We start from the raw sequence: 24780 nt of genomic DNA, 5'->3' as shown, positions 1-24780 counted from the left end.
ACATATATACCTATGAGTTTTGTTCCGTCTTTTGATAAATCAAGATGAACAGGAACCAATTGGTAAACCGGACTTATATTCCCGAAAAACAGCTTAGAAATATCAATCACCTCACAATAATCTTAATCAATTAACGAAACAAGATATTGTGGAATCACAAACGATGAGACGAAAATGTTTGTGACTACTTTTCAATCTTGCCTATCGGAGAATAAATCTCGAGCAAATCTTAAAGAAGATAGTACTCAATCACGATAGAAAACAGCAAGATCAGAACACACAACTGCAGAAAAAATAGTTGGGTCTGGCTTCACAATCCCAATGAAGTCTTTAAGTCGTTAACCTACAGGGTTTCGTGAAAAACCTAAGGTTAAAGGAGGTGTGGGGATTAGGTTTCCCAGTTGCTAGAGTTCTCCTTTATATAGTCTTGAAATCAGGGTTTGCAATCAATGTTACCTTGGTAACAAAGCATTCAATATCCACCGTTAGATAAAAACCTGATTAGATTCAAGCTAATATCTTTCAACCGTTAGATCGAACTTAGCTTGTTATACACAAATGAAATGTACCGTCATTTAGATAAAGGTAACTGTACCTAAACGTGTACACTTAGTTGGTTCAACAATAGTTAACCAATGGTTAGCCATATGAGCACTTTCATATCAACCTTATTCATCTTTATCATGACTAGTTCTAATGACTCAAATGAAACTAGTTAGAGAGTTGTTCAACTGTTTATATTCTCATAGAAGTATACAAGACACAAAATCGTTTTTGATTCACTTGAATCACTTCATGAACATTATAGCCACGGTTTGCGAAATATTGCATTTATTATTATATAAATGTATTAGTTCATGAATAAACAAAATTTAGAACATAACCTACTCAAGGATGCAAACGGGTACGCATACCTAAGTAGCCGGACTGAGTTTGATTATGCCAGTACGTGTATGGGTACGCATACCACTTTACACTTCCAAACTCCAGCAGAAATTCATGGAACTTGAATTTCCGCCAGTACGCGTACGGGTACGAATACTTGGTTTCCGGACTTCCAACAACCAATCAATACGCGTACGACATACCATGGTTCCCGGTTTTGGACTTTACACAAATGTGAATACACACTATGTTTATATCCAATCATGGTTACATGTTCTAAACCCTCATTTCAATCATTGAAAATTCTTGGAAGACGAGAATATCTGTCTCACGCAAACTATTAGCTTCAAAGCAATTTTCAAGTGATCGAATGATCAATACGAAACATTCTGAGTCTACATCAAATGACTGTCTCACACAAATCATGTAAGATGTTACCAGGCGATTTTCACATGATCAACTTTTGACTTTCGTCAAGAATATAAGATGAACTTGGTTAAAGCGAAAGCTTGCCAACACATATTTCGAGAAATATGTAAGCGAGTTAAAGATAGCTCTCAATCATTGTTATGAAGTGTCATAGTATTATTACACAACATCAAAGTTCAATTATATCACAACTTTGACAATAATACTATGGTGATTTGTATCACTCCCCCTTAGTCAATACTTCATCTCACATGGAAACCACTCCCCCTTACATAATGATCCGTAAATCGTATATATTTGTAGTGTGAACTACACATTAATTCTCCCCTTTTTTGTCAATATAAATTGGCAAAGGTGCGAAAACTAGTGGGATCCTAATGAAATTTCCATAGAGATACTTCATGACCAAAAGAGAACCACATATCAACTTTGTTTAGATGCAATCATATAGCCGAAGCTTAATGCATTCATCAAGGAGTTTATAAAGATACAAGATAACCCCTATAATATTCCACAGCCGCACTCCCCACAAAGATATGGTAATTAAGCACAAGTTCAAATAAGAACTCTTCCCCATAAAACGTCATTCCCGCTAGAACAACAAGAGCGACCTTACTTTCACAACAAAAGAAAGATTTCTTTGGATATTAACAAATCACATGAAATATGAATTTGTATCCAAAATACTCAATTAAATTAACCACAAGAAGACCCATGATTAATTTAATCGAAAATGCTCAACATAAGAAAACTTACGGAGCCCACAGTATTTACACAAGGATGTGGATCATGAAAACCAATATTGCAGAATTTTTAAAGATTCATTCTATTTTTCATCAATATTTGCATAGAGACATGTAATAGACTTAATCTTTATAAACAAAAGTTCATCCTATCTTCCATCAAATTTGCATAATGACATAATAGGCTTAACTTTTGTTTGTCAAAAGTTCATTCAATCTTTTATCAATATTTGCATAATGACATATGAAAGACTTAACTTTTGACCACGTATGGGATAATCATAGTTCACGGACGCAAACACACATATCCCATAACAAGTTGCAATATATGAAACCATAAAGATTAATACTGCAAAATCATCTTCCAAATAAATTTTAGAATTTAAATAAATAAATTTTATAATTTAAATAAATAAATCTAAAAACATTGCAAGATGAAAATTGTTGGAAATAACTATGTCTACTCACAATAATGGCTATTCCACACCCTAGTTATCCTTCTTAAAACACAAGAATAAATTCGCATAAGAAGTTTCCTAGACAAAAAAAATCGACAAGCTAAGAAACAAAGAAAAACTCCTAAACCGTCAAATCCGAACAATAACTGAAATCAAAGACCACTTCCGGAATCTCCATGATTCTTGAGTCCTTTGAGCTTGTGATCGACATCATCCACTGCTTTTTCAGAGAAGATATCCTAATTGAGAAGATCTTTAACATGTGTCTTCATGAGAACAAGGTCTGAATTAACCCTTTTCAAATCAGTTCTCAACACAAAAAGATCCTTCATAGTATCAACGAGTTGCAGTTTTGCTTCCTCAAAGTATTTAAGAAAATCATGAACCACTTCAACAAAAACCATATCCTCATTATCAACATCCTGATGAGTATAGGCATAGTAGCACGAGGCTTTAGGATTTTGATCATCATCTTCTACTAGGGTTCTTTTCTTCCTCCCTTTTGACTCGAAACCAATACCTTTATCAAGAAATCCTCTTGCAAAACCACCAGTGCGGGAAGGTTAAGACATTCTTGACAAACAGACAATAACCTAGAGTACGTGCACGTGACTCAATAGGTTTGGTATTTAAATGGTTTCATAGGGAATGTAACTTTTAGGTTTCTAAAGATAGTTCGTGACAAGTAAGATATGGGTACTCGTACAAACACAATCCGAACCCAACAAAAAAAAAAAACTGAAACAAAAACGTACCTTAAGACTCGATAGTACTTTTGCTACGTGATTTTTTTGGCTTAATAAACTTTATATCTCCACAGAGAAACAATTTAGAGCACAAGAGTAGCAGGAAAATTAATTGCAACGAATACTTCTTTGAAATTAAAACAAAAAGAAAAACGAAAAACTTCTTGAGACCCAAACAATACTTAGGCAGCGCTGTCTAGAGACAATAGTTTAGCTACGGACGATAAGAAGATATCTTGACTAATTAGAAAGCAAATACCAATAAGTATACCTGACCATATCTCACTCAACCAGGATTTTTGTGTATGAGAATTCAACCTTGTGATTTAATTAGCACAAGTATGAGCTATAAGCTCATTAAATGAACGGTGTTCATGGTTGAGTCTCTTTTTCCTTCCACTTCTAGGAAAGAATCCTTTTTGATGTGAAAAATTATCATAAAACTCACTGTCATCAAAATATGAGAATAGTTAGAATCCTTACCAGAAGAGATTTGTGTGGAGGATTTTGACAGCTTGCTGATAAGATCCTTGTATCCTTCAATTATCAAATTAAGGTTGTCCTTCAAGTCTCCACTTTTGCTTCTATCTACATGAATCTTTTTCACATCTTGAACATCATCCTTCTCATTAGGTTGAGGAGGATCTTTCTGAACTCTCCTTGACCAAATTGAATTGGAATTACAATTTGTCTGCACATTCGATGAGCAAGTAGAACTGACTTTCCTGGTAGAGTTCACAGGGTGAGTACTAAAACTGATGGGTTTAGACATCTGAATGTCAGTTGCACCTTGGAGTAGTAAATCTAAGGTGTGTTGAAGACGAACAAGAGAATTGTTATTCAATCTAGACTTTCTTTTCCGTCCAACATGTCCTTTTGAATCGCAAAAGAGACACACTTTCTGATCACATGAGTGATTAGAATGAACAGGAATGCCACCGTTGCTAGGAGATTTCTTCCTTCCGAGTGATGCGAAGTATCCTTGATTAGAGGAAGACCCAAGCACCTCTTTTCCAATAGGAAGGGATTCCGATTTTACTTCTGGAACTGAATCTCTTACAATTGAGACAGAAGCAGTTGGTATAGTGGACTCTTTGGAACATCCTTGAATAGAGAGTTTACTCAAAAGATGTTCAATTTCCAAAGCATCCTTTTTGAGGTTTGCCTCGAGTAAGGCTCGTGATGAGAGAACATCGGCGAATTCCTTGCCAGGAGCCTTTATTTTAGAGTCATGATATTTCACTATACCGAGAAGAACATTGACATTATTTTTCAACCGATTGATTCTATTATCCTAGATTCTAACAAGATTTAGAATCAGTTTACTCTCTTCGGCTGCTTCCCTCTCATCATCAGAGTCAGACTCGTTTGAAAGGTAATCGGGAAAACACTTGTCAGTGCACGTATGTTTCGTTGAAACAATAGTTTCATCTATATTTGAGATTGAAAAATCTTTCTCTTTAATAGATTCCACAGAAACAGAACTTTTATTTTTGGTGATGCGATTTTCAGAGATAACATTATTGTCCATAGATCCAAATCGTTATAAACACAGACTTATAAGGTCTCAAATGTGTTTGCATGCTCCGATACCAATTGACAAAGCGGGGGTCTAACAACCACACCCAATATTTCGCTTCGCAATCTATATAGACAAACTCCAATATACTTTCGAGAGAATCAACTAGACAGTCAGACTCAATCTCAAGAAAAGTATATCCAAGAGTTGTATCTCAATATCTCAATTCAATCTGCAATAAAAAAATAAGAATTTGCGAGCCCGATTGAATATAAGAGAAATAACTTGAACGGTACTAAAGACCAATTTTCAAGGATCAATCAATTTCAATCAACAACCAAAGGTTGGATTTACCAATTGATCGATTCAACGCACAACCTGTGATATTTCAATTATATAAACAAATATAATGCGAAAAAGAAATAACACAGACACCAGAAGTTTTGTTAATGAGGAAACCTCAAATGCAGAAAAACCTGGTACCTAGTCCAGATTTGAACACCACATTGTATTAAACCGCTACAGACACTAGCCTACTCCAAGTTAACTTCGGACTGGAATGTAGTTGAGCCCTAACCGATCTCACACTGATCAAGGTACAGTTCCGCTCCTTACGTCTCTGAATCCCAGCAGGACTCTGCGCACTTGATTCCCTTAGCTGATGTCACCCACAACTAAGAGTTGCTACGACCCAAAGTCGAAGACTTGATAAACAAATCTGTCTCACACAGAAAAGTCTATTGTATAGATAAATCTGTCTCTCACAGATAAACTTATGAGTTTTGTTCCGTATTTTGATAAATCAAGGTGAACAGGAACCAATTGATATACCGGACTTATATTCCCAAAGAACAGCTAGAAATATCAATCACCTCACAATAATCTTAATCGTATGGTAGCGAAACAAGATATTGTGGAATCACAAACGATGAGACGAAGATGTTTGTGACTACTTTTTATCTTGCCTATCGGAGATTAAATCTCGAGCAAAACTTAGAGAAGATAGTACTCAATCACGATAGAAAACAACAATATCAGAACACGCAACTATAGAGCAAATAGTTGGGTCTGGCTTCACAATCCCAATGAAGTATTTAAGTCGTTAACCTACATGGTTTCGTGAAAAACCTAAGGTTAAAGGAGAATCGACTCTAGTCGCAACTAGTATCACACAGGAGGTGTGTGGATTAGGTTTCCCAATTGCTAGAGTTCTCCTTTATATAGTCTTCAGATCAGGGTTTGCAACCAATGTTACCTTGGTAACAAAGCATTCAATATTCACCGTTAGATGAAAACCCGATTAGACTCAAGCTAATATCTTTCAACTGTTAGATTGAACTTAGATTGTTACACACAAATGAGAAGTGACTTCATTTAGATATGAGTAACAGTACCTAAACGTGTACACCTTTGTTAGATCAACAATAGTTAATCGAAGTTAGCCTTATGAACACTTTCATATCAACCTTATTCATCTTAACAATAACTAATTCAAATGACTCAAATGAAACTAGTTCTAGAGTTGTTCAATTGTTTATATTCTCATAGAAGTATCCAAGACACAATTGAAGTATAATCGATTTTGATTCACATGAATCAGTTCATGAACATTATAGCCACGATTTGCAAAAGATTGCATTCCTTATTATATAAATGTATTAGTTCATGAACAAACCGATTTTAGAACATAACCTACTCATCAAGTATGCAAACGGGTACGCATAGCTAAGTAGCCGGACTTAGTTTCGGTTCGCCAGTATTCGCGTACTTTCACTAAACCAACCAGTACGCATACGGGTATGCACACTATGGTTCCCGGACTTGGATTATATATATGCAAGTAAGCATACTATGCTTTGTCCAGTCATGGTTAAGTGTTTTAAAGTCCATTTCAATCATTGAAACATTCCCGGAAGATGAAAATAGCTATCTCACACAAACTATTAGCTTCAGTGCAATTTTCAAGTGATCGAATGATTAATACGAAACATTCCGAGTCTACATCAAATGACTGTCTCACACAAATTATGTAAGATGTTACCAGGCGATTTTCATATGATCATATTTTGACTTTCGTCAAGAATATAAGATGAACTTGGTTAAAGCGAAAGCTTACCAACACATATTTTGAGAAATATGTAAGCGAGTTAAAATCAGCTCGAAATATCAAATGTGTATAAATCGAAAACTATATAGTTATACGACTTTTGTCTCAAGTAGTAGATAGAGTAGAAATAGACTTTCCGAGTGATAGATGAGTTTCAGTCTCCACATACCTTTTGTTGATGAAGTTCGACAAGCTCTCCTTAGTAGTTCTTCGTCTTCAATTGATGAACGTCGTGAAGTCTAAATCTCAACTACACTTTCTATCCTAATCCGAGACTTAGCTATAAGTAGACTAGAAATCAAGATTTATAGTTTTGGCAAACTAAACTTGACAACAAGCTTGAGATAGCAATGCTTGCGAGTTCGACCAAGCAGTTCTCTAACATAAGGAATTTGTTTCCGCATGAAAAGCTGAAGTAGCCCACTCCGAACCCGCCGATATATGCATGAAAGTCTCATGATCCACTGAGAATAGTAAAAAGGTGTAACCCCAGAAGAATCTTATTTTCTAAAAGATGCATCAGTAAAGATTATCCAATATGTGTTTATGTCGGACCAACTATTCCTAACTAAAGTACCCTTCTTCTGGGTAATTTCCTTTTGGACAACTTTAGTAAGAGTAGAGTTTAAGTGTCTATTTATTTGATTCATTAGTTTTGTTGGCTCAGGATTGATTTTTTTCGAAGACTACTGAGCATCTATGTTTCTAGATGAACCATAGGATTGTTGCTATCTTTTCCGCAAATTGTGTTAATTTAGGGTCGGATAACCAACCTCTAATCCAATCATTAATCGAGATTGTGTTACTCCTAGTATTAATTGCTTCTAAAGATAAACCGAACCAAATTGCTCTAGAAAAAGGACAAGATCTAAAAGATGTTGTTCAGTTTCCTGTTCCTGAGAATTGCACATCTGACAATGAGGGTATATATTTAAATTATGGGCACCAAGCCTGGAAGGGGTGGGGAGGGATTTTTGCGATAATCTCCACATAAATAATCTTATTCTTGGGATATCTTGTATTTTCCAAAAAAATTCCCAGTGGAAGTCTGTTAAGTTATCATTTTCTTGATCTTGGTAGACTAAAAAGTTGTAGATATTCTTTGCAGTGAAATTTTCTGAATGATGATGCTTCCATCTGATTTTGTCTTGATCTTGTCTGTTCGGCGTTATTGCTTGAATTTTCGCTCTGATGTCTGGATCAAAGTATTTGTCTAGTTTTTCTTGATCCCAATTATTATCTTCCTTTATCATCTCCTGAACCAATTTTGGTGCCGGCTGTTATATATTGGTTGGTTGGGTGCTTATATCAGCATTAGGTATCCATTGGTCCTCCCATATTTTTACAGAAGCTCCGTTTTTTACTTGCCAGACAAAACTACCCTTGATTAGGTTTAAACCTTTTTGAATACTCGTCCAGACCCAGGATAGTGGTGGAGTTTAGAGGGCAGGAGTTTGGGAAGTATTTTGCTTCTAGGAGTTGGACCCAATTGATCACGGTCCATAATTAGCCTACTGGCCAGCTTTTTGAGGAGAGATATATTGAAATGGTGTGTGTTTTTAATTCCTATCCTTCCTTAATAAATAGGCTTGCACATATTGGTCCAAGCTCTAATGTAACCTCATGTGCTCTTGTTCTTATCCTTATTCCACCAGAAATCTCTTTTGATTTTATCCATTTGATCGAGTGTGTCTTTAGGTAATGCAAGGATTTGCATTTGGTATGTGGGGTAAGCTTGAAGGACAACTTTTATTAATACTATTCTACCAGTCTGAGAAAGGAGTTTAGATTTCCAGCTTTGAAGGGTAGCATAATACTTATGAAGGAGAGGTTCAAAGTTTTCTTTCATGTTCTTGTCGAAGAAAAGAGGGGTACCAAGCTATCTATCCTTTTTTGTCAGTAACGGAAGCTTTAGAATTTTTTCTATGATTTTTCCGTGTTTTAGATGAATGCGTGGACTGAAATAGATCCCAGATGTTTGAAGATTAACCATCTGCCCAGTAATTTCGCCCAGTCTTAATAAAATATCTAGCAGATTTTTTGCTTCTCCTAAATCTTCTTTCGTGAATGGAAAGCAGTCATCGGCAAAGAAAATGTGAGAAATATTCGGGGCATGTTTATTTTTTTAAACCCCGATAATTTTTTATCCGCTACCGCTTTTTCTAGGAGCCTGGATAGGATTTTCATGCAGATTAGGAATAGGTATGGGGATAATGGGGAGAACCATTCAGAAGGATGGAAAAGGAGGTGGTTGAAATAAATTGCATTATAAGACCTATCCAAGAGTCGATAAAACCGAAAGCAATTAGTGCCGACCCAATAAATTTCCACTCCACCCTATCGAAAGCCTTTGACAGATCTAATTTTAGTGCAAGATGACCCTTTTTAGCTTTAGGAATTTTCACAGAGTGGATGAATTTGTGGGCTATGATAATGTTGTCAGTGATGTGTCTCCCCGGAAGGAAAGCAGATTGATTAGGGAAAATTAACTTATTCAGGATGGGCTTTAACCTGTTTGCTAGGATCTTGAATATGATTTTATATATTGTATTACTTAGGTTGATGGGTCGAAAGTCAGCTGAAGTTTGAGGTAGCTATTTTTGGGATAAGGGTTATATAGGATTTATTAAACTCTAGGTTAAGAATTCCAGTTCAGAAGAAATCTTGAACAGCTAAAATGACGTTTGTGCACAGAATCTCCCAATTAGCTTTGAAGAAACCTGGTTGAAACCCATCTGGACTAGGGGCCCCCATTGATTCATGTTAGAAATGGTATTCCAAATTCCTTCTTTGGATGGGATGTCAATAAGAGAAAGGTTCTCAACTTCTGAGATGCAAGGCTTTATAATATCAGAAAGTGCTCCCTCGAATATATTATATTGAGAAGTGCCTATCTGAGAGAAGTGATTAACTAGGAGTGTATTTATTCGATCCCTTTCTGAAATCCAGAGCCTAGAAGGTTCTCTAAGGGAATTAATAGCATTGATCCTTTTTCTATTGGAAGCTGAGTCATGAAAGTATTTCGTATTCTGATCATATTCTTTAAAGAACTTATCCCTTAATATCTGATGGTAGTAATCATTTCTGATTGCGTACGACTTTCCAAGCTCAGCCTGGAGATTTTTTAATTTTTCTATATTTGTAGAGATATTTCCTGTGCTATGAATACCCTCTATTTTATTATAATAATTTAAATATTGTATGTAATAACAAATCAAAATAGAATGATCCAAATTTACCTAGAATCAAGACTTTTGGTGAAACATACGTGTAGTGTGGTATATTATGTTGCGCTTCATCCATATCATGTGCTGTGCCAGCCGATGTGCTTTGCCCTGCTTTAGAATGTTGTGTTCATGCTTGCGCTGCACCTTTTACACCTCTACAGAGCATGTATCCATCAAAAACTGGAAACCAAACATTTTTATTTTTACGAAGCGCGGGAATGGAATTGTATTCCCAGAATATTGATTCCGTTCCCTCCAACCAAACACAGCAGGGTATTTGTTAGCACTGTAGGAAACGAAAAATTATGATACTCAAGGAGTAATTGATTAATTACTTGAGCCATGTATGCGCAAGTCAATTGATTGAGAGTTTGAGACCAACGAGAAAGTGGGTACAAATTACTGACACTTGTGCAGATAAATAAAGATACGCCAACACGAACATTGCCTACATATGTTGGAAATAGCTATACATTTATTAGTTGTTTTCAGACCACTATATGGCAGCATTCCTCGTATTTCTCCTTCATTGAATTAACTCACTTCTTTTCAAGCTTCAAGCTGGTTTCTACCCTTACTGGTCCCCTGCATTTGATAGAGTAATACAATTGCATTAATCTTCCTCTCATTTCTTAGGAAAATATACACAAAAGCTGAAGTATGCAGTATCCAAAAGCCAAATGATCGAGCTTTTAACCTAGCTGCTCAATTGGAAGCTGATATATGCAAACATGATATTGAAATATTAGTCTGTTGACTATCAAGCTGCTTGCAGTTCAGAATTGTAGCTCTGTTTTGTTTTGCTTTGCTTTGCTATTAAGTGCAATAAATGAAGAGTGCGTACAATTACCTCATTTTGTTGCTTCATTGCATAAGCAAGTTCTTTCTCTTGAAGAACCTCAACATTCAATGAGGAATCCGGAACCATGAACGGAAGGGCACTACTAGTACTCTGTCTCTTAGCTGAAGTGGATTCTGCAGTAGAGTGTAGATCTAGTCCACCAGTACCAGACGTTTCAGATTCACAATCATTACTTTGTATTTTATTGGGAGATGGTCTCCCAGCTTCCACACACAATGGTCGTTTTCGAGAAGCTGAACCATTCTTACAATTTTGAAATGATGGCACCCTCTGATCGGACAAGCTAGTGGAGTGGGAAACATTCTCCTTCAGCACAACAACTGGAATTTTCCAATTTTCAGCTCGATCCATGTTGTCCATGACAACTTCTTCCATCCCATTTGCATTAGCACTTCTTGCAGTCGTTTCTGCCTGACATGTCGTGGATAGAGCATCCGCTAACCTTTCCTTTGCCAAATCTATGTCGATAATAGGCTTTGGGTAGTTTAATCCCAACTCTACCCCTGCTGCCCGCAGCACCAACGAAGGAGCATTCCATGGATGGTGAATCCACTCAGAAGGCATTCTTGCAAGTTCAGGTAGCCATTGTCTTACATATTCGCCTTCTGGATCAAACTTGCTACCTTGAACCTAATTCCCAGAATAGAATCAGAATTTCAAAACTAGGAAAATGAAATACCATGGAGCCTAATATATCATGAATTCATGCACATGCACAATCATCCAATATAAAAACAACAAATGTCATCTGCCAAGGTTCAAAGGCAAACCTGTGGGCAGTCTAGCCGGTTAAGCTTGTGGCCATCAGGTAAACTTCCTGAGATGTACTGCCAACCAAGAATATCACTTTCCAAGTCTGCATCCAACAGCGTATCCCAAAAGTATTTCATTCCCCATGTCCAAGGTAGTAGCAAGACTTTCACAAAGAAACTAGCAGCAATAACTCTGATTCTGTTGTGCATCCACCCTGTTGCCCAAAGCTCTCTCATTCCAGCATCCACCAGCGGATAACCAGTCTTACCCTGTCTCCAAGCCTTAAAATCACCATGTTTTGAACGCCAAGGAAAAAATCTCAAGTTGTTCATTAAAGACCTCTCTTGAGTAAAAGGGAAGTTGAAACAAAGGTAACGTGAATATTCTCTTAGCCCAAGAGACCTAAGAAAAAGTTTTACATTCTTTTCACCAAGAAGATTCCCTTCTTTTGCCCATATAATCTGCTTCATCCGTATACATTGGAAAACTTTCCTCACACTCACTTCACCAAAATGGAGGTACGGGGACAAGAGTGAACTGGTTACTCCTTCTAACCTCACCCTACTGTTGGAATAGTCAATAAGATGACGATCAACAAATTCAGCTAGAGTTTTATCTGCATTGGTCCAACCAGGGGACCATCCTTTGCCTAGCAAAGCGTTGCTAGATTTTTCTAATTCATCTTCAAGACCCAATTCCTCAATTGAGCAGCCATCAACAGTTCCTGTCAGTAGGGAGGCAGAAAAGTAATACGAGTTGCAGTAAGACATCCTATGTCAGGAATTAGAAACTCATTGAAAATATACAGCTCATAATTAGATATTTTAATTATAATACTTATCAGAACTGACACACATAGTTTAAATAAAAATCCAATTTACATGAATTATGTATACAAATAGAGTTATATTGTTTATGTGGGTGCCTCCACATTATCTCTATCAGTAACTAATTTTTTTTTTCTTCTGAATATTATTCCATTCCATTCGCAGGCCGGAAACTCCAGAACAGATTGGGCCTTACATTAGTTGTCTTCTGAATTGGTTTACTGAACCGCAACTATGGTTCCTATGGTAAACCTAGGGTCTTCAGTCAAAGAAAAGGATGATGCGATTTATTTGTTTTCAGTAACTAAGTATAACAACCTGGTCACTTTAAGAAATTATGAGGGACTAGCCTGGTATACTGAGATTTAGCAGATAACACATATATAGGGTCTGTGTGTGATTCTCAACACCAGGAAATTATTTTAGGTAGCAAATACGTTCTTCACCACATCCTTGACACACTAATCATCATAGAAATGCTAGGGTACTTATCTTAAATGTCATGCTAACCAATTGCATTAAACATAAATGGGTGTGTCTGTACCTTAAATACGGATTCATTGCCTGTTGTCAACAAAATAATATAATACGTATGACTGTTAGTCTGTAACAAACCTGCAGGTGGAACCAGTTTCCATGGGGGGAAGACAGAAGCAGGTTCAATAGACAAATTCACGCACTTATCCCAAAAAGCATTGAAGGTTGTAAAGGCATGTCCTTCTTCATCATACACTTCCCATGGCTCATATAATAAATCCCCTTTAAAGCTTTGTACACAAATGCCGTGCTCTGCCAACTTCACTTTGATGGTGTGATCACGAACTAGTGATACCGGATCTATAAAGAACAGAATCACACGCTTGAATCATGCATATGTCAAACTCAAACAGAAGACACACTGTTTACTTGGAAAAATAGATTACGAATTGCCATTATAAACAAAAACCGACAAGTTCACTCACCTAGAAAGTTAGAATATTCATATAACAGGATGGTGTTGGGTTATGTATGGTGTTGTCAAAGTAATCAATGACCATTCAACATACGAGGTTGCTATGGTGTTTACATGTAGTTTAAATATTATTCGAGCTTCCGAATTCGCAAGCCATAGGCATATTACAAATAAGTTACTGACTAGTTACACTAAATGATAGCGTAAGAATGTATCTGATCCCAAATCCCATTTCTACATAAGTCACGTACAGTCATATTCAGCACAAACTAATTCATATAACCCACACGGCCAATATACGCTTTCAAGTTTCCAAATCAAAGAAAGAAAAGAGATCAGAAATATACCATAAAGATGATTATAAACAATTTTGGTTGCCCCAACTGCTTCAAAGCACCGCAAAAGAGCTGAAACAGTACTTTCTGCTTTAATGAAAACAAGTGAAACCCCAAGGGACTTCAAAGATTGATTTAAATGAACAAGAGATTGTTGCAGCCACCATCTTGACACACGACCTGGATAGAATTGTCCTTCTTCTTTAGGACACCATATATAAACAGGAAGGACCTGACCATCTCTAGCTGCTGCAGCTAAGGCAGGATTATCATCTATCCTTAAATCCTTCCTAAACCAAACTATGGTCTTACATGTACTACTCATACTCACTATCTCAGACTCCCTAGTGGTCAAATCTCAGATCCAACAAAAATAGACGCTCAATCGAGAATTCTGCCTTTTACTCATTAACATGAAACTTCAATTTTGATCAAACACCATAATTCAAGCTATCTGGTTGACACTTTTTTTCAGCTCATTTTAGGTGAATATACTAATAATAATAATTATTATAATAATATATTGAGAAGAAGATGAGATATCATGTGCTATGAAATCTAGAGACTATTAAAAACAGACAAAAGAATCAATTTAACTATTTGTTTTTTTTAATTATCCAAAAGAAGTAAATTTTCATCATCAGTATAATCTAGTAAAAACTACTCCAGATTTTATAATTCTAACTTACCGATTAACGAAATGAAACAATAGTATACAGAACAGATCAAGCACTAAAACACACAAACTAGAGGAGAGGAGTGTGGGAGAGTTTGGACACAGAAGATGACTTTCTGAAACTTACATTAGACTTATCTTGTACTACGTAGGTTTACGTAACTATCCTAATTTCACGTGTCTTTTCGTCACACGTGGCAGAACTGACGGTTGTGCCATGCTGCGATTCAAATCCCTGATCAGTAGGATTAAAGATAATGGACCCAAGTAACCAACTAAGACAAAGCCCATTAATAAAGGGACTTTTGAGATATCTTTCGTTCGCAGTTGGCCACAGATTTAAACCCAAAGTTTACTTTTAGTAGAACCATTTTTTAGGGACCATGGTTTTTTTTTTGGGGACCATGGTCTTTATTAGGTCAACCTTCCTATATTTATAAGAGGTAAGTACACATTTATCCTTTACTTTAATTTAAATTAAAACTAACCTAATAACTATATAAATCTAATCATATATATCTAATATAAATGAATCTATTAACTAAAATCAAAATCAAAATCAAAAACAAAAATAGGGGGGAATCGAAATTTTTTAGTTTTGAAAAAAAAAAGAGTTATCCTCTTCTTCTCTCTTTGTTTGACGTTCCTCGTTCGATTGAAAAATGAGTATTAACCATCAAAATGAGTTGAAAATGGAAGTTGCAGAGAGAAGTTCGGCTATGAATTATGTGAAAAACTTTGTCGAACTAACCGAACCTAGTGGAAATGATGAACATGAAGAACAGTTTGGATATTTCGCAAAAAAAAAATTCCCAACCGAACCTTAGTTCGGTTATGTCGCAAAAAACATTTCCCAACCGAACCCTAATAGTTTGGTTAGCAGCAAAAAACATTTCCCGACCGAACCCTAATAGTTCAGTTAGTTGCAAAAACATTTCCCAACCGAACCTTAGTTCGGTTAGTAGCAAAAAACATTTCCCAATCGAACCCTAATAGTTCGGTTAGTTGCTAAAAACATTTCCCAACCGAATTTTAGTTGGGTTACATCGCAAAAAATGTTTCTTAACCGAATTTTAAGTTCGGTTTGATCGTAAAAAGTTTTAAAATTTTTTGTAACCGAACTATTTAATGGTCACACCAAATATAGAGTTCGGTTTGATCGCAAGGAAAAATTTCAATTTTTGTAACCGAACTTCTTACTGGTAACTAATCATTACTAATCATACTAATCACTAATCATTAAGTTCATTTTTGGTCATAAATTTGGGTAACCAAACTTAATCGCAAAAAAATTTAAAATTTCTCGCAAAGAAAATTTTCAATTTTTTGTAATAGAACTTCTTAATGGTAACTAATCATTACTAATCATACTAATCACTAATCATTACTAATCATACTAATAACTAATTAATCATTAAAGTAACACATTTTATTAAGGAGGGTAAGTTTGGTATAAAGAAAAACATTTAAATAAGGGGTGACTTATGATTACTTATAATGTCTTGCCTAAAATATAATCATGGTCCCCCACAAAAAAACCATGGTCCCCCAAAAATGGTTCTTTTACTATTGCTTTCATCTGAGGAGGAGAACTGTGGAGTGTCTCACCATCAAAACACCACGTAGAAGATGCTTGAGCAACACGAGGATAATAAGACGAGTGCAAAGTGGCTCATGTTAGAAAACTTCACGACATTATGCATGCATTACAAAACAATCCCTACTCTGCCACTCACCTAGACACTTTTACATAAGATTCCAATCTTTATATCTGGCAACTGGTTCTATTCTTGAGACTCCCTCTTGGAGTAACCTAGATAATAGGGGAACAAAAATCCCTTCTTTGAATCCTTCCCAGATGCAAGTTGATGTTGAGAACCGACATGCAGAAGAAATCAACAACAATCAATCACATGCAATGGCGGGAAATCAACATGCAGTTGTTAATGGTGCTTTTAATGAAGATTCTGCTACAATTTCTGCACCCATGGTGATATGTACTACAAACCAAAGCCAGCTGGAAAGGAGTTATTCTCAACGAGTTGACTCAGTGAGTCAACCAGTTCCGTTAACAACAATTGGGTGTAACCTACAAGGTACGATTCAAGTCAAAGTTTTTCGTGGCAGAGAGTTGGAGTCGATAGAAACTAGAAGAGGAAAAAGGCTGAGAATGGAGAAAGGGGAAGGAAGTAACCCTAATACTAATTCTTCTAAACTAGGAGGAGACGATCATTCACACATCTCTTAGATTATGTTGATAATCCAAATCTAGAAAGGGAGATTTCTTTGATTCCTACTTCTTCTTCTCTAGGAAATGATATAGATCCAAATCTCCTTAGAGCTTATCTTCAGATGGGTGAATTCGATATCTCGATGGATAACTATAACTCAAACAATATAGATCCAACAATTATTCACACAACTAGAGGGGGAAAAGGTCCGATTCAGTCACTTCTTAAAATCTATAAGCAAAATCAGATGAATCAATTTTCCTCTTCTGTTGTAGCTGAATCATCGGAAAATACCCACTTAGTCTTAGATAATCAGAGTTGTTCTCCTAGTTCTTATCAATCTTATCATGGGACTGTTTCAGAGCAAAACTACAGAAGGGCTTTTGGAAACAAATCACCCAGCACTGGTGACCAGGTAATCCTCCTAAACAATTTCTTCTTTATTACATCACTATCTCATTTTAGAAAATCTCTTACTTTTAATCTGAATTTGGTTTATTACTTTAGTAAATACTCTGTTAATGGTCAATCTAGCATAATGAGGATACTATCATGGAATGTCCAAGGTTTCGCTTCAGATGATACTAGGAATCATTTGAAATATATAATTAGGGATCACAATCCGGATATAATATTTCTATGTGAAACGAAGATTAAAGAAGAAAAGGCTAGAGCTCTAATACAGACACACGCTTACCCAATTTCTATTATAGTTAGTTCTGTTGGTAGAGCTGGTGGTTTGATTTTGCTGTGGAAGGATGGATTTCCATGTGATGTGGTGTGTGTTAAAGATAATATGATTCATCTACTTGTTACTTCAAACCCTGCTAAAGAGGAATACCTGTTAACTTGTATGTATGTCTCTACAAATGATGATGTTAAGAAGAAGCAATGGGAATTTTTAGAAGACCTAAGTCACAATATTTTGATGAAGCAGGACTAGTATATTTGGGATTTATAGGAAGACATCATACTTGGACAAATCGATCAAATGGTAAAGGATATAAAAGAGCAAGAATTGATATAGCACTTCATAATGATAAGTGGCTACTTCAGTTTCCTGACTCCAAACTATATCATTTGCCTTTTCTTGGGTCTGATCACTGTCGGATTCTCCTAATTTCAGAATCAGATAAACCAATAATTAGGAATGCCTGGAAATTTTATAAATGTTGGTTATCAGATCCTTCATGCTCCAGTATTATTGCTCAATCCTTGAAAACAGCTGGATTATGTTTTAACAGCAAGATAAATTCTACCAGAAAAGATCTAGCCAAATGGAAAAAAAATCATTTTGGGGATATAGACAGACATATAACTTTTCATAGAAAACAGTTAGATCACTATCAATCTCTGCCATATAGTGATTATAACAATGCTCAAATACAGAGTAACATAGATCTCATTAGGCACTGGAAAAAAATTGAGTCTGAATTTTGGCAACAAAAATCGAGGGATAAATGGGTTAAGGAGGCAGATAATAATACTGCCTACTTCCACTCGATGGCAAATAGGAGGAGAGCAAGAAATAAAATTGTAGCTTTACGTAATTTAAATGGAGTCTAGCTGACAAAGAGAGATAATTTAGAAAGTTTTCTTACCACTCACTTCTCTTCATAGCTACAACTACAACTCCACAATTACATGATTCCTCGTTTCATCATATTCAAGACAGTATTACCATAATGGATAATATGTCTCTTATGAGTATGCCATCAGAAGACGAAATCAAACAAGTTGTCAAGAGTTTAGCTAGTTGGAATTCTCCGGGACCTGATGGGTTTCCTGCTGGTTTTTATCAGTCTCAATGAGATATTTTTTGTTTTGATATAGTTGCTCTAGTTCAGAGTTTTTTTTGATCAGAAATTACTTCCAGAGTATCTTAATGAAACAAATATTTGTCTTATCCCTAAAACTAATAACCCATCTACCCCAAATGATTATAGGCCTATTGGGTTATGTAATAATAGCTATAAAATAATATCAAAATTGTTAGTTAAAAGGATGCAACCCCTGATGGAGAAAATAATATCTCCAACACAGGTTGCTTATGTTCCAAATCACTACATAAATGATAATATTATTATAACACATGAATTAATACACTCTACGAAAAAAATCAAGAAGTAAGAAAGGTCTAATAGCTATGAAATTAGACATGTCTAATGATAGGTGTCCTAAACACCTTAATATTTATCTATAGTTTATGCTTTTTTCGCGAGTTTTCTTGTAAATTATGTATCTTATGATTGATTTTGAGTTTATCATGTGTCATGGAATCATTTGGAGCAAAAGAAGAAGAAATCATCCAATTTGGGAGAAAAAGGCAAAGCGCCATTTTCACAGGCAAGAGATGTTGGGAGCCAAGCCAAAGATAAGGGACAACCAACCAAAAGTCTAAAGAGAACCGTTAAAAGCAGATATCAATTTCACTCAAGGCCACCCTCATCAAGTTGATGGGTGTCATCTGTCTGATAGATATAGTCCATAACTCTAAATCTGAGAAATCAACTTTTCGGGAGAGAGTTATCTACTCATCTGTCTTGAAGGCTCTGAGGATCGGGCGAAACCGAGTTAACTCAGTTTTCAAAAATTTGAATCTTTTCCTTCCGCCATGAATCACAATCACTGTTTTTCAGTTATTTGATCTTTTTTGTTCTCTTTTCCTTCTCTTTTGTAGCTTATGGTTCTATCTGAAATGTTCTTTGTTTATCTAAAACTCTTGTAGAAGGTTTTAGTTCCTTTGTTCTTTTTGTGAGTCGAATTTTTTCGGGTTTTCTTTATTTGTAGTCTAATGGGGTTTTAATCTGTTTTGCAGGTTTCCCATAGTTGTCTCTGTGTTGTTCCCAGTGGTGGTATTTGAGATCAAGTTGATTCTGAAGATTGTCACAGTAGTGTTTGCTTATAATAACAGTAGTGTCTATTGATTATCCTCATTATTACTGTGAGTTAAAAGTCGTTTAATCTCACTGGTATTCCATTCTGTTTTTTTTATCCCTATTCCTAGTTCTAAAGTCATAAGAGTTGTTCCTCTCAATCATGATATCCATTAGATCTACGTTCAACCTGGTAACTCAGGAAACTAAGCTTCATGAATCGGTCAGAAGTCATTGCCGAGATTATAACTTCATAAGTGGGAAAGTTTCAAGAAGTTTGAAATTCAAAAATATTGTCAATTTAGTCAAAACGGAAAATCAGCAGTATAATATGCAAATATGGAAACAGAAAGATTTCTGTATATTACAAAGGTTTTATAACCCAATTAGGCATCCAACTCATATCATAAACCCTAAATCGCACAGAACTCTTGTGAGGCAATCTTATATTCTCAAAACTCAGTGCGGCACTATGTCTTCTCAGGGTAACAGACAAGTCGAAAATATCAATTCAAGAATGCAATCTGCAACTATTGTTCCTGATGTACCAAGACCTCTAAGAAGAATTGTTGCTTCTGCTCAAGTTGCATCTGATGGAGCTGATGAGTACTTATTCTGTCTGCTTGGAAAAATCATCTTCAAAAAGCCATTGGATCATGAAGATGTGAAGAAAGAAATTAACGATCGTTGGAGAAGTTACAAGAGATATGATATAATCACTAAAGGAACGAATCTGTTTCTTTTTCATTTTCAAAGGGAAGACGCAAAAAATGGAGTGAAGGCCAAAACGTGGGATATCCTGGGTCATCTGCTGGCTCTTATTCCTTATGATTCTAACGTACCAATTAAGGATCATGTTTTTGACAATCATATATGGTGTGTCAAACTAAGGAACTTAGGCAACATCATTTTGAATGAAACTTTGATTGAAGGCTTATGTAAAGATATAGGGAGGAAAGTTACTCCAGAAGGAAGAAGAAGGCAACCAAGAGGAAGTGTGACGAGCACAGTGTATGTAGAAACCAAGCTCAAGGAACCTCTGAGAAGAGGAGGTTGGGTGGATACTCCAAATGGTCAGAGAAAATGGGTTATTTATCATTATGAGATGCAACCATATAAAATCTGTAAAGAATGTTGGGTAGTAGATCATGATGAAAAATCTTGCAAAAGATTGGCCCAAGAACAAAAAGTGGAAGCAATGACAGATCAAGAATATGCGGTATGGAGTCAGTCTGAGGAAGGAAAAGCTTTTTTGGCTAATTACTACACCAGTGAAGATGCAAATACGATGGAGGATGGTAGTGAACATGAGATGGGTGCTGTTAGTAATTCTTCTAATACTACTGCTACACCTGTGGCCCAAATTGGCTCGACCCCTAATTTAGGGATTGAGAATTCTGAACTGAGGAAAACCAAAAGAACTAGAGAGGAGGTCTCTTCTGAAAATCCTAATCCTCATACCCTCAATCCAATCAATACTCACAATAACCCTATTTATCAAGCTGAGGACAACAGTGAGTATAGTGACATACCTATGGAGCATATGATGGAGTACCAGCAGTAATGGTGAGGAAAATTGCCCAAAAGCAATTGATAGCTCAACAACTGATCTCTCTGGGACAAGCACACATAGTCGCTATATGAATCCTGCCAATATTCACCAGTTTTTTATCATCATCCCTAATTTTTATTTAATTTTGAAAAGTATTTTTAATTTAAGTATCTTTTGGTTTGTGTCGATTTTCTATTCAAGATTTTTTGTTACTGTCTTTGGTGGTATTTTTTATAATCTTGGTTCTCAATCTGATATAGTAGATAAATTAATCGAATTTAATCTATTATCTCAGGGTTATATTCATAATTTGTATAGTATCTACATTAAGGACATTTCCAACATGAAAGTTCTCTCTTGGAATGTCCAAGGTTTTGGAAATAAGTATACTAGATTTCACCTCAGCGACCTAGTTAAGGCTAATGATCCTGATTTGGTTTTTCTTGCTGAGACAAAAAATAGTGATAAGAAAATGATAAGGTTCACTCAAAAACTAGGGTTCATAAATTACTATTTTGTTAATCCTATAGGGGTTGCTGGTGGTGTTTTTCTGCTTTGGAAAGATGGGATTGTTCTTGATGTTATAGATGCTAATAATAACTTCATAGTTTGTTATATGCAGATTGATGCTAGGAGTGATAAATCCTTAGTCATTCTTATGTATGGTGCCTTAAATAGTGAAACCATTACTGCACAATGGGATTTTCTTTATAATATGGCTAGTTCTTATCACTGTCCTTGGGTGATAGTTGGTGACCTTAATTTTATAACAGATAAAGAAGATAAACTAGGTGGTAACATACCTGGACAAGCTGATCTTGACTTTGTTAATGGTCATCTAGATAACCTGAACCTGAGTGATGTTCCCTTCATAGGTAATCCCTATACTTGGTCTAATAAAAGAAGTGATTCTAGTTTGATTCTGGAAAGGTTAGATATGGCTTTTTGCAATGGTGATTGGCTGAATTTTTTCCCTAATTGTGTGGTGTACCATCTTATTCCTCATGCTAGTGATCATTGTCATATTATGTTTGTTTGTGATAGAGAGATTAATGATACTAGTAAACCTTATAGATTTAATAAATGCTGGTTTTCTGACACTTCTTGTGCTGATCTTATTAAAGAAAATTGGAAAACTCAAGATAATGGTTCTTATGCTTTCAAGCTTACTAGGTCCTTAAAAAATGTTAAATACATTTTAACTGACGGGAATCACAATAAGTTTGGAAATTTTCAAACCCAAATTAGAGATGTGTAGTCTCAAATCATTAATTTAAACCAAAGAACTAGTACTGGGGATAATAGTATTAGACTTAAGGACCTTGAGTCTAAACTGGACTATCGGTACCAAGTCCAACATGATTATTACCTTCAGAGAGCTAAGGATAATATTCTCATTTTTGATGACAAGAACACTAAATATTTGCATGACAAGGTTAAGTATAGGAAAAGAAGAACTCAAATTGAGTCCCTTCAGTCTGCTGATGGTACTTGGTTTACTGATAGGAGGAGTATTGTTAGTGATCTTAGGAAACATTTCTCTACTATTAGCAAAACTACTAATCCTCCTGATTGTGAGGACTTTCTCTGTGATATTTTACCTTGTATTTCTCATGAAGAGAATGATATGCTTATTAAAATACCCACTAGTGAGGAGATTAGGAATGTCATGTTTCAAATGCAACCATAGACTTCCCCTGGCCCTGATGGTTACCCTCCGGGGTTTTATCAAAAAATGTAGACTGTTGTTGGGATGACACTGTTAAGATGGTTCAAGCCTTTTTCCATTCTAAACACCTATTAAAACAACTAAATCATAGCTTCATAAGTCTTATTCCTAAAACTAATGCCCCTAAACATCCTCAAGACTTTAGGCCCATTAGTTTAAGCAATGTTGCTTATAAACTTATTAGTAAGTTATTAGCTAATAGGCTTAAGAAAGTTATGGAAAAATTTATAAGCCCTTATCAAGCAGTTCTTTTTATCCTCTAGGCAAATTACTGACAATATAGTTGTGGCCCATGAACTAGTTCATTCTATGAGGAAATGTAAATCCACTAAGGGTCTAATGGCTGTTAAATTGGACATGTCAAAAGCCTTTGATAGAATTGAATGGAAGTTTTTATTATCTATTCTTAAGAAACTTGGGTTTCATGATGATTGGTGTTCTATGATTAACGAATGTATCTCTACTGTCTCTGCCTCTGTTCTCCTAAACAGCTCTCCAGGTGATGTTTTCTACCCTACAAGGGGTCTCAGATAGGGAGACCCCTTGTCTCCTTACCTTTTTATCATTGTTATGGATTGTCTTTCAAAACCTTTAATTAAATCTGAAAATGAAGACATGTTACAAGGAATAAAAGTCATTAATTCTAGCCCCTCTGTTAGTCATCAGTTTTTTGCAGATGACTGTCTCATTTTTGCAAAGGCAAATATACAAGGTGCTAGGCAGCTGGATAAAATTATTAAAAGTTTCATTAAGTATAGTGGTCAATCCATTAACTATGAGAAGTCAGGTATGGCCTTTTCCCCTAAGATGGATAGTCAAGTTAAGAGTCAAATGGCTAGTGTCTTGAATATTAAAACTCTTGGTCTTAAGGACAAATACCTAGGAGTCCCCATCCTCATTCAACATAACAAAATGGAAACATTTGGGCACTTACCAGATAGATTTCTAGATAGACTGTCTAGCTGGAAAAGTAAGCATATGAATCAACCTACTAGGACTGTGATGGTTCAGTCTGTCTTAGGTACTTTAGCATCTCATCATTTGGTTGTCTTTCCCATATGCCAAAAAGGCTCACAGACAAACTTGATGGAATTCAAAGAAATTTTTGGTGGAACAAAAAACATGGTGGTAAAGGCTTGTTTGTTAAAAAGTAGGAGTCTGTAGCTAAGTCCAAAGACTTAAGAGGTCTAAATATAAAAAAAAAAACAGCTGAGCTAAATAGTGCTCTCCTTGCAAAACTTGCCTGGAGAATGCTAACTGAAACTGATGCTGAATGGGTAAAAATTTTCAGTTCCAAATACTTCCCAAACAACAATCCTCTCCATGCTAGTAGTGCAGATGGGAGTTGGATTTGGAAAGGAATTGTTAGAGGCCTGGACATCATCAAAAAGTACTATTGTTGGGAGGTAGGTGATGGTAAAAAGATTTCTATTTGGAAGGATATTTGGGTTCCAACAATAGCCACTCCCCTCTCTTCTAGATTTATGTCTAGTAATATGTTAACTGTGGATCAACTTATGGCACATAATAGTAACAGATGGAATGTAGAAGTTCTAGAAGCTCTGTTTGATAGTAATACTGTTACTGAAATATGTAAAATTAGAATTCCTCTAAGTGGTGAGGATAGATTGATCTGGAAGCCTACTGACAATGGTCTTTTTACTGTGAAAAGTGCTTACAGTGTTGTTGATGAAGCAGGTAATATACAAACTCCAGCTGATGGGCCCATTAATTTTCCATGGAAAATGTTTTGGAAACTGAATATTCCCAAAAGAATTCTGCATTTTCTTTGGAAATGTGTCCATAACTGCTTACCAGTTAGGGAGAGGCTAGCAAGCCATATGCACAACATAGATCCTAAGTGTCCCTTATG

The 24780-nt window shown here is 35.8% G+C and overlaps 1 protein-coding gene across 1 annotated transcript; it reads right to left on the bottom strand.

Annotated features, from left to right (window-relative positions):
• Nucleotides 1–10417: 10417 nt before the first annotated feature.
• On the bottom strand, nucleotides 10418–14615 carry LOC113317529 (cryptochrome-1-like). The gene is made up of 5 exons (XM_026565664.1): nucleotides 13856–14615; nucleotides 13172–13393; nucleotides 11747–12453; nucleotides 10965–11606; nucleotides 10418–10699 (listed from the first exon to the last, which is right to left on the bottom strand). The coding sequence occupies exons 1-5, from the start codon at nucleotides 14166–14168 to the stop codon at nucleotides 10664–10666; spliced, it is 1920 nt and encodes a 639-aa protein (XP_026421449.1). The 5' UTR covers nucleotides 14169–14615; the 3' UTR covers nucleotides 10418–10663.
• Between the last annotated feature and the right edge of the window lie 10165 nt (nucleotides 14616–24780).

This window comes from Papaver somniferum, chromosome 10 (assembly GCF_003573695.1).
Source record: "Papaver somniferum cultivar HN1 chromosome 10, ASM357369v1, whole genome shotgun sequence".
NCBI classification, from domain to species: Eukaryota; Viridiplantae; Streptophyta; class Magnoliopsida; order Ranunculales; family Papaveraceae; genus Papaver; species Papaver somniferum.
This window is presented reverse-complemented; position numbering and strand designations above follow the sequence as displayed.

Coding starts and splice junctions, on each gene's coding strand:
- LOC113317529 (XM_026565664.1), bottom strand. CDS start 14,168: ATGAGTAGTACATGTAAGACCATAGTTTGGTTTAGGAAGGATTTAAGG. Junction 12,454..13,171: donor GAAACTGGTTCCACCTGCAG/GTTTGTTACAGA, acceptor CCCTACTGACAG/GAACTGTTGATGGCTGCTCA. Junction 10,700..10,964: donor CAATGAAGCAACAAAATGAG/GTAATTGTACGC, acceptor TATCAAATGCAG/GGGACCAGTAAGGGTAGAAA.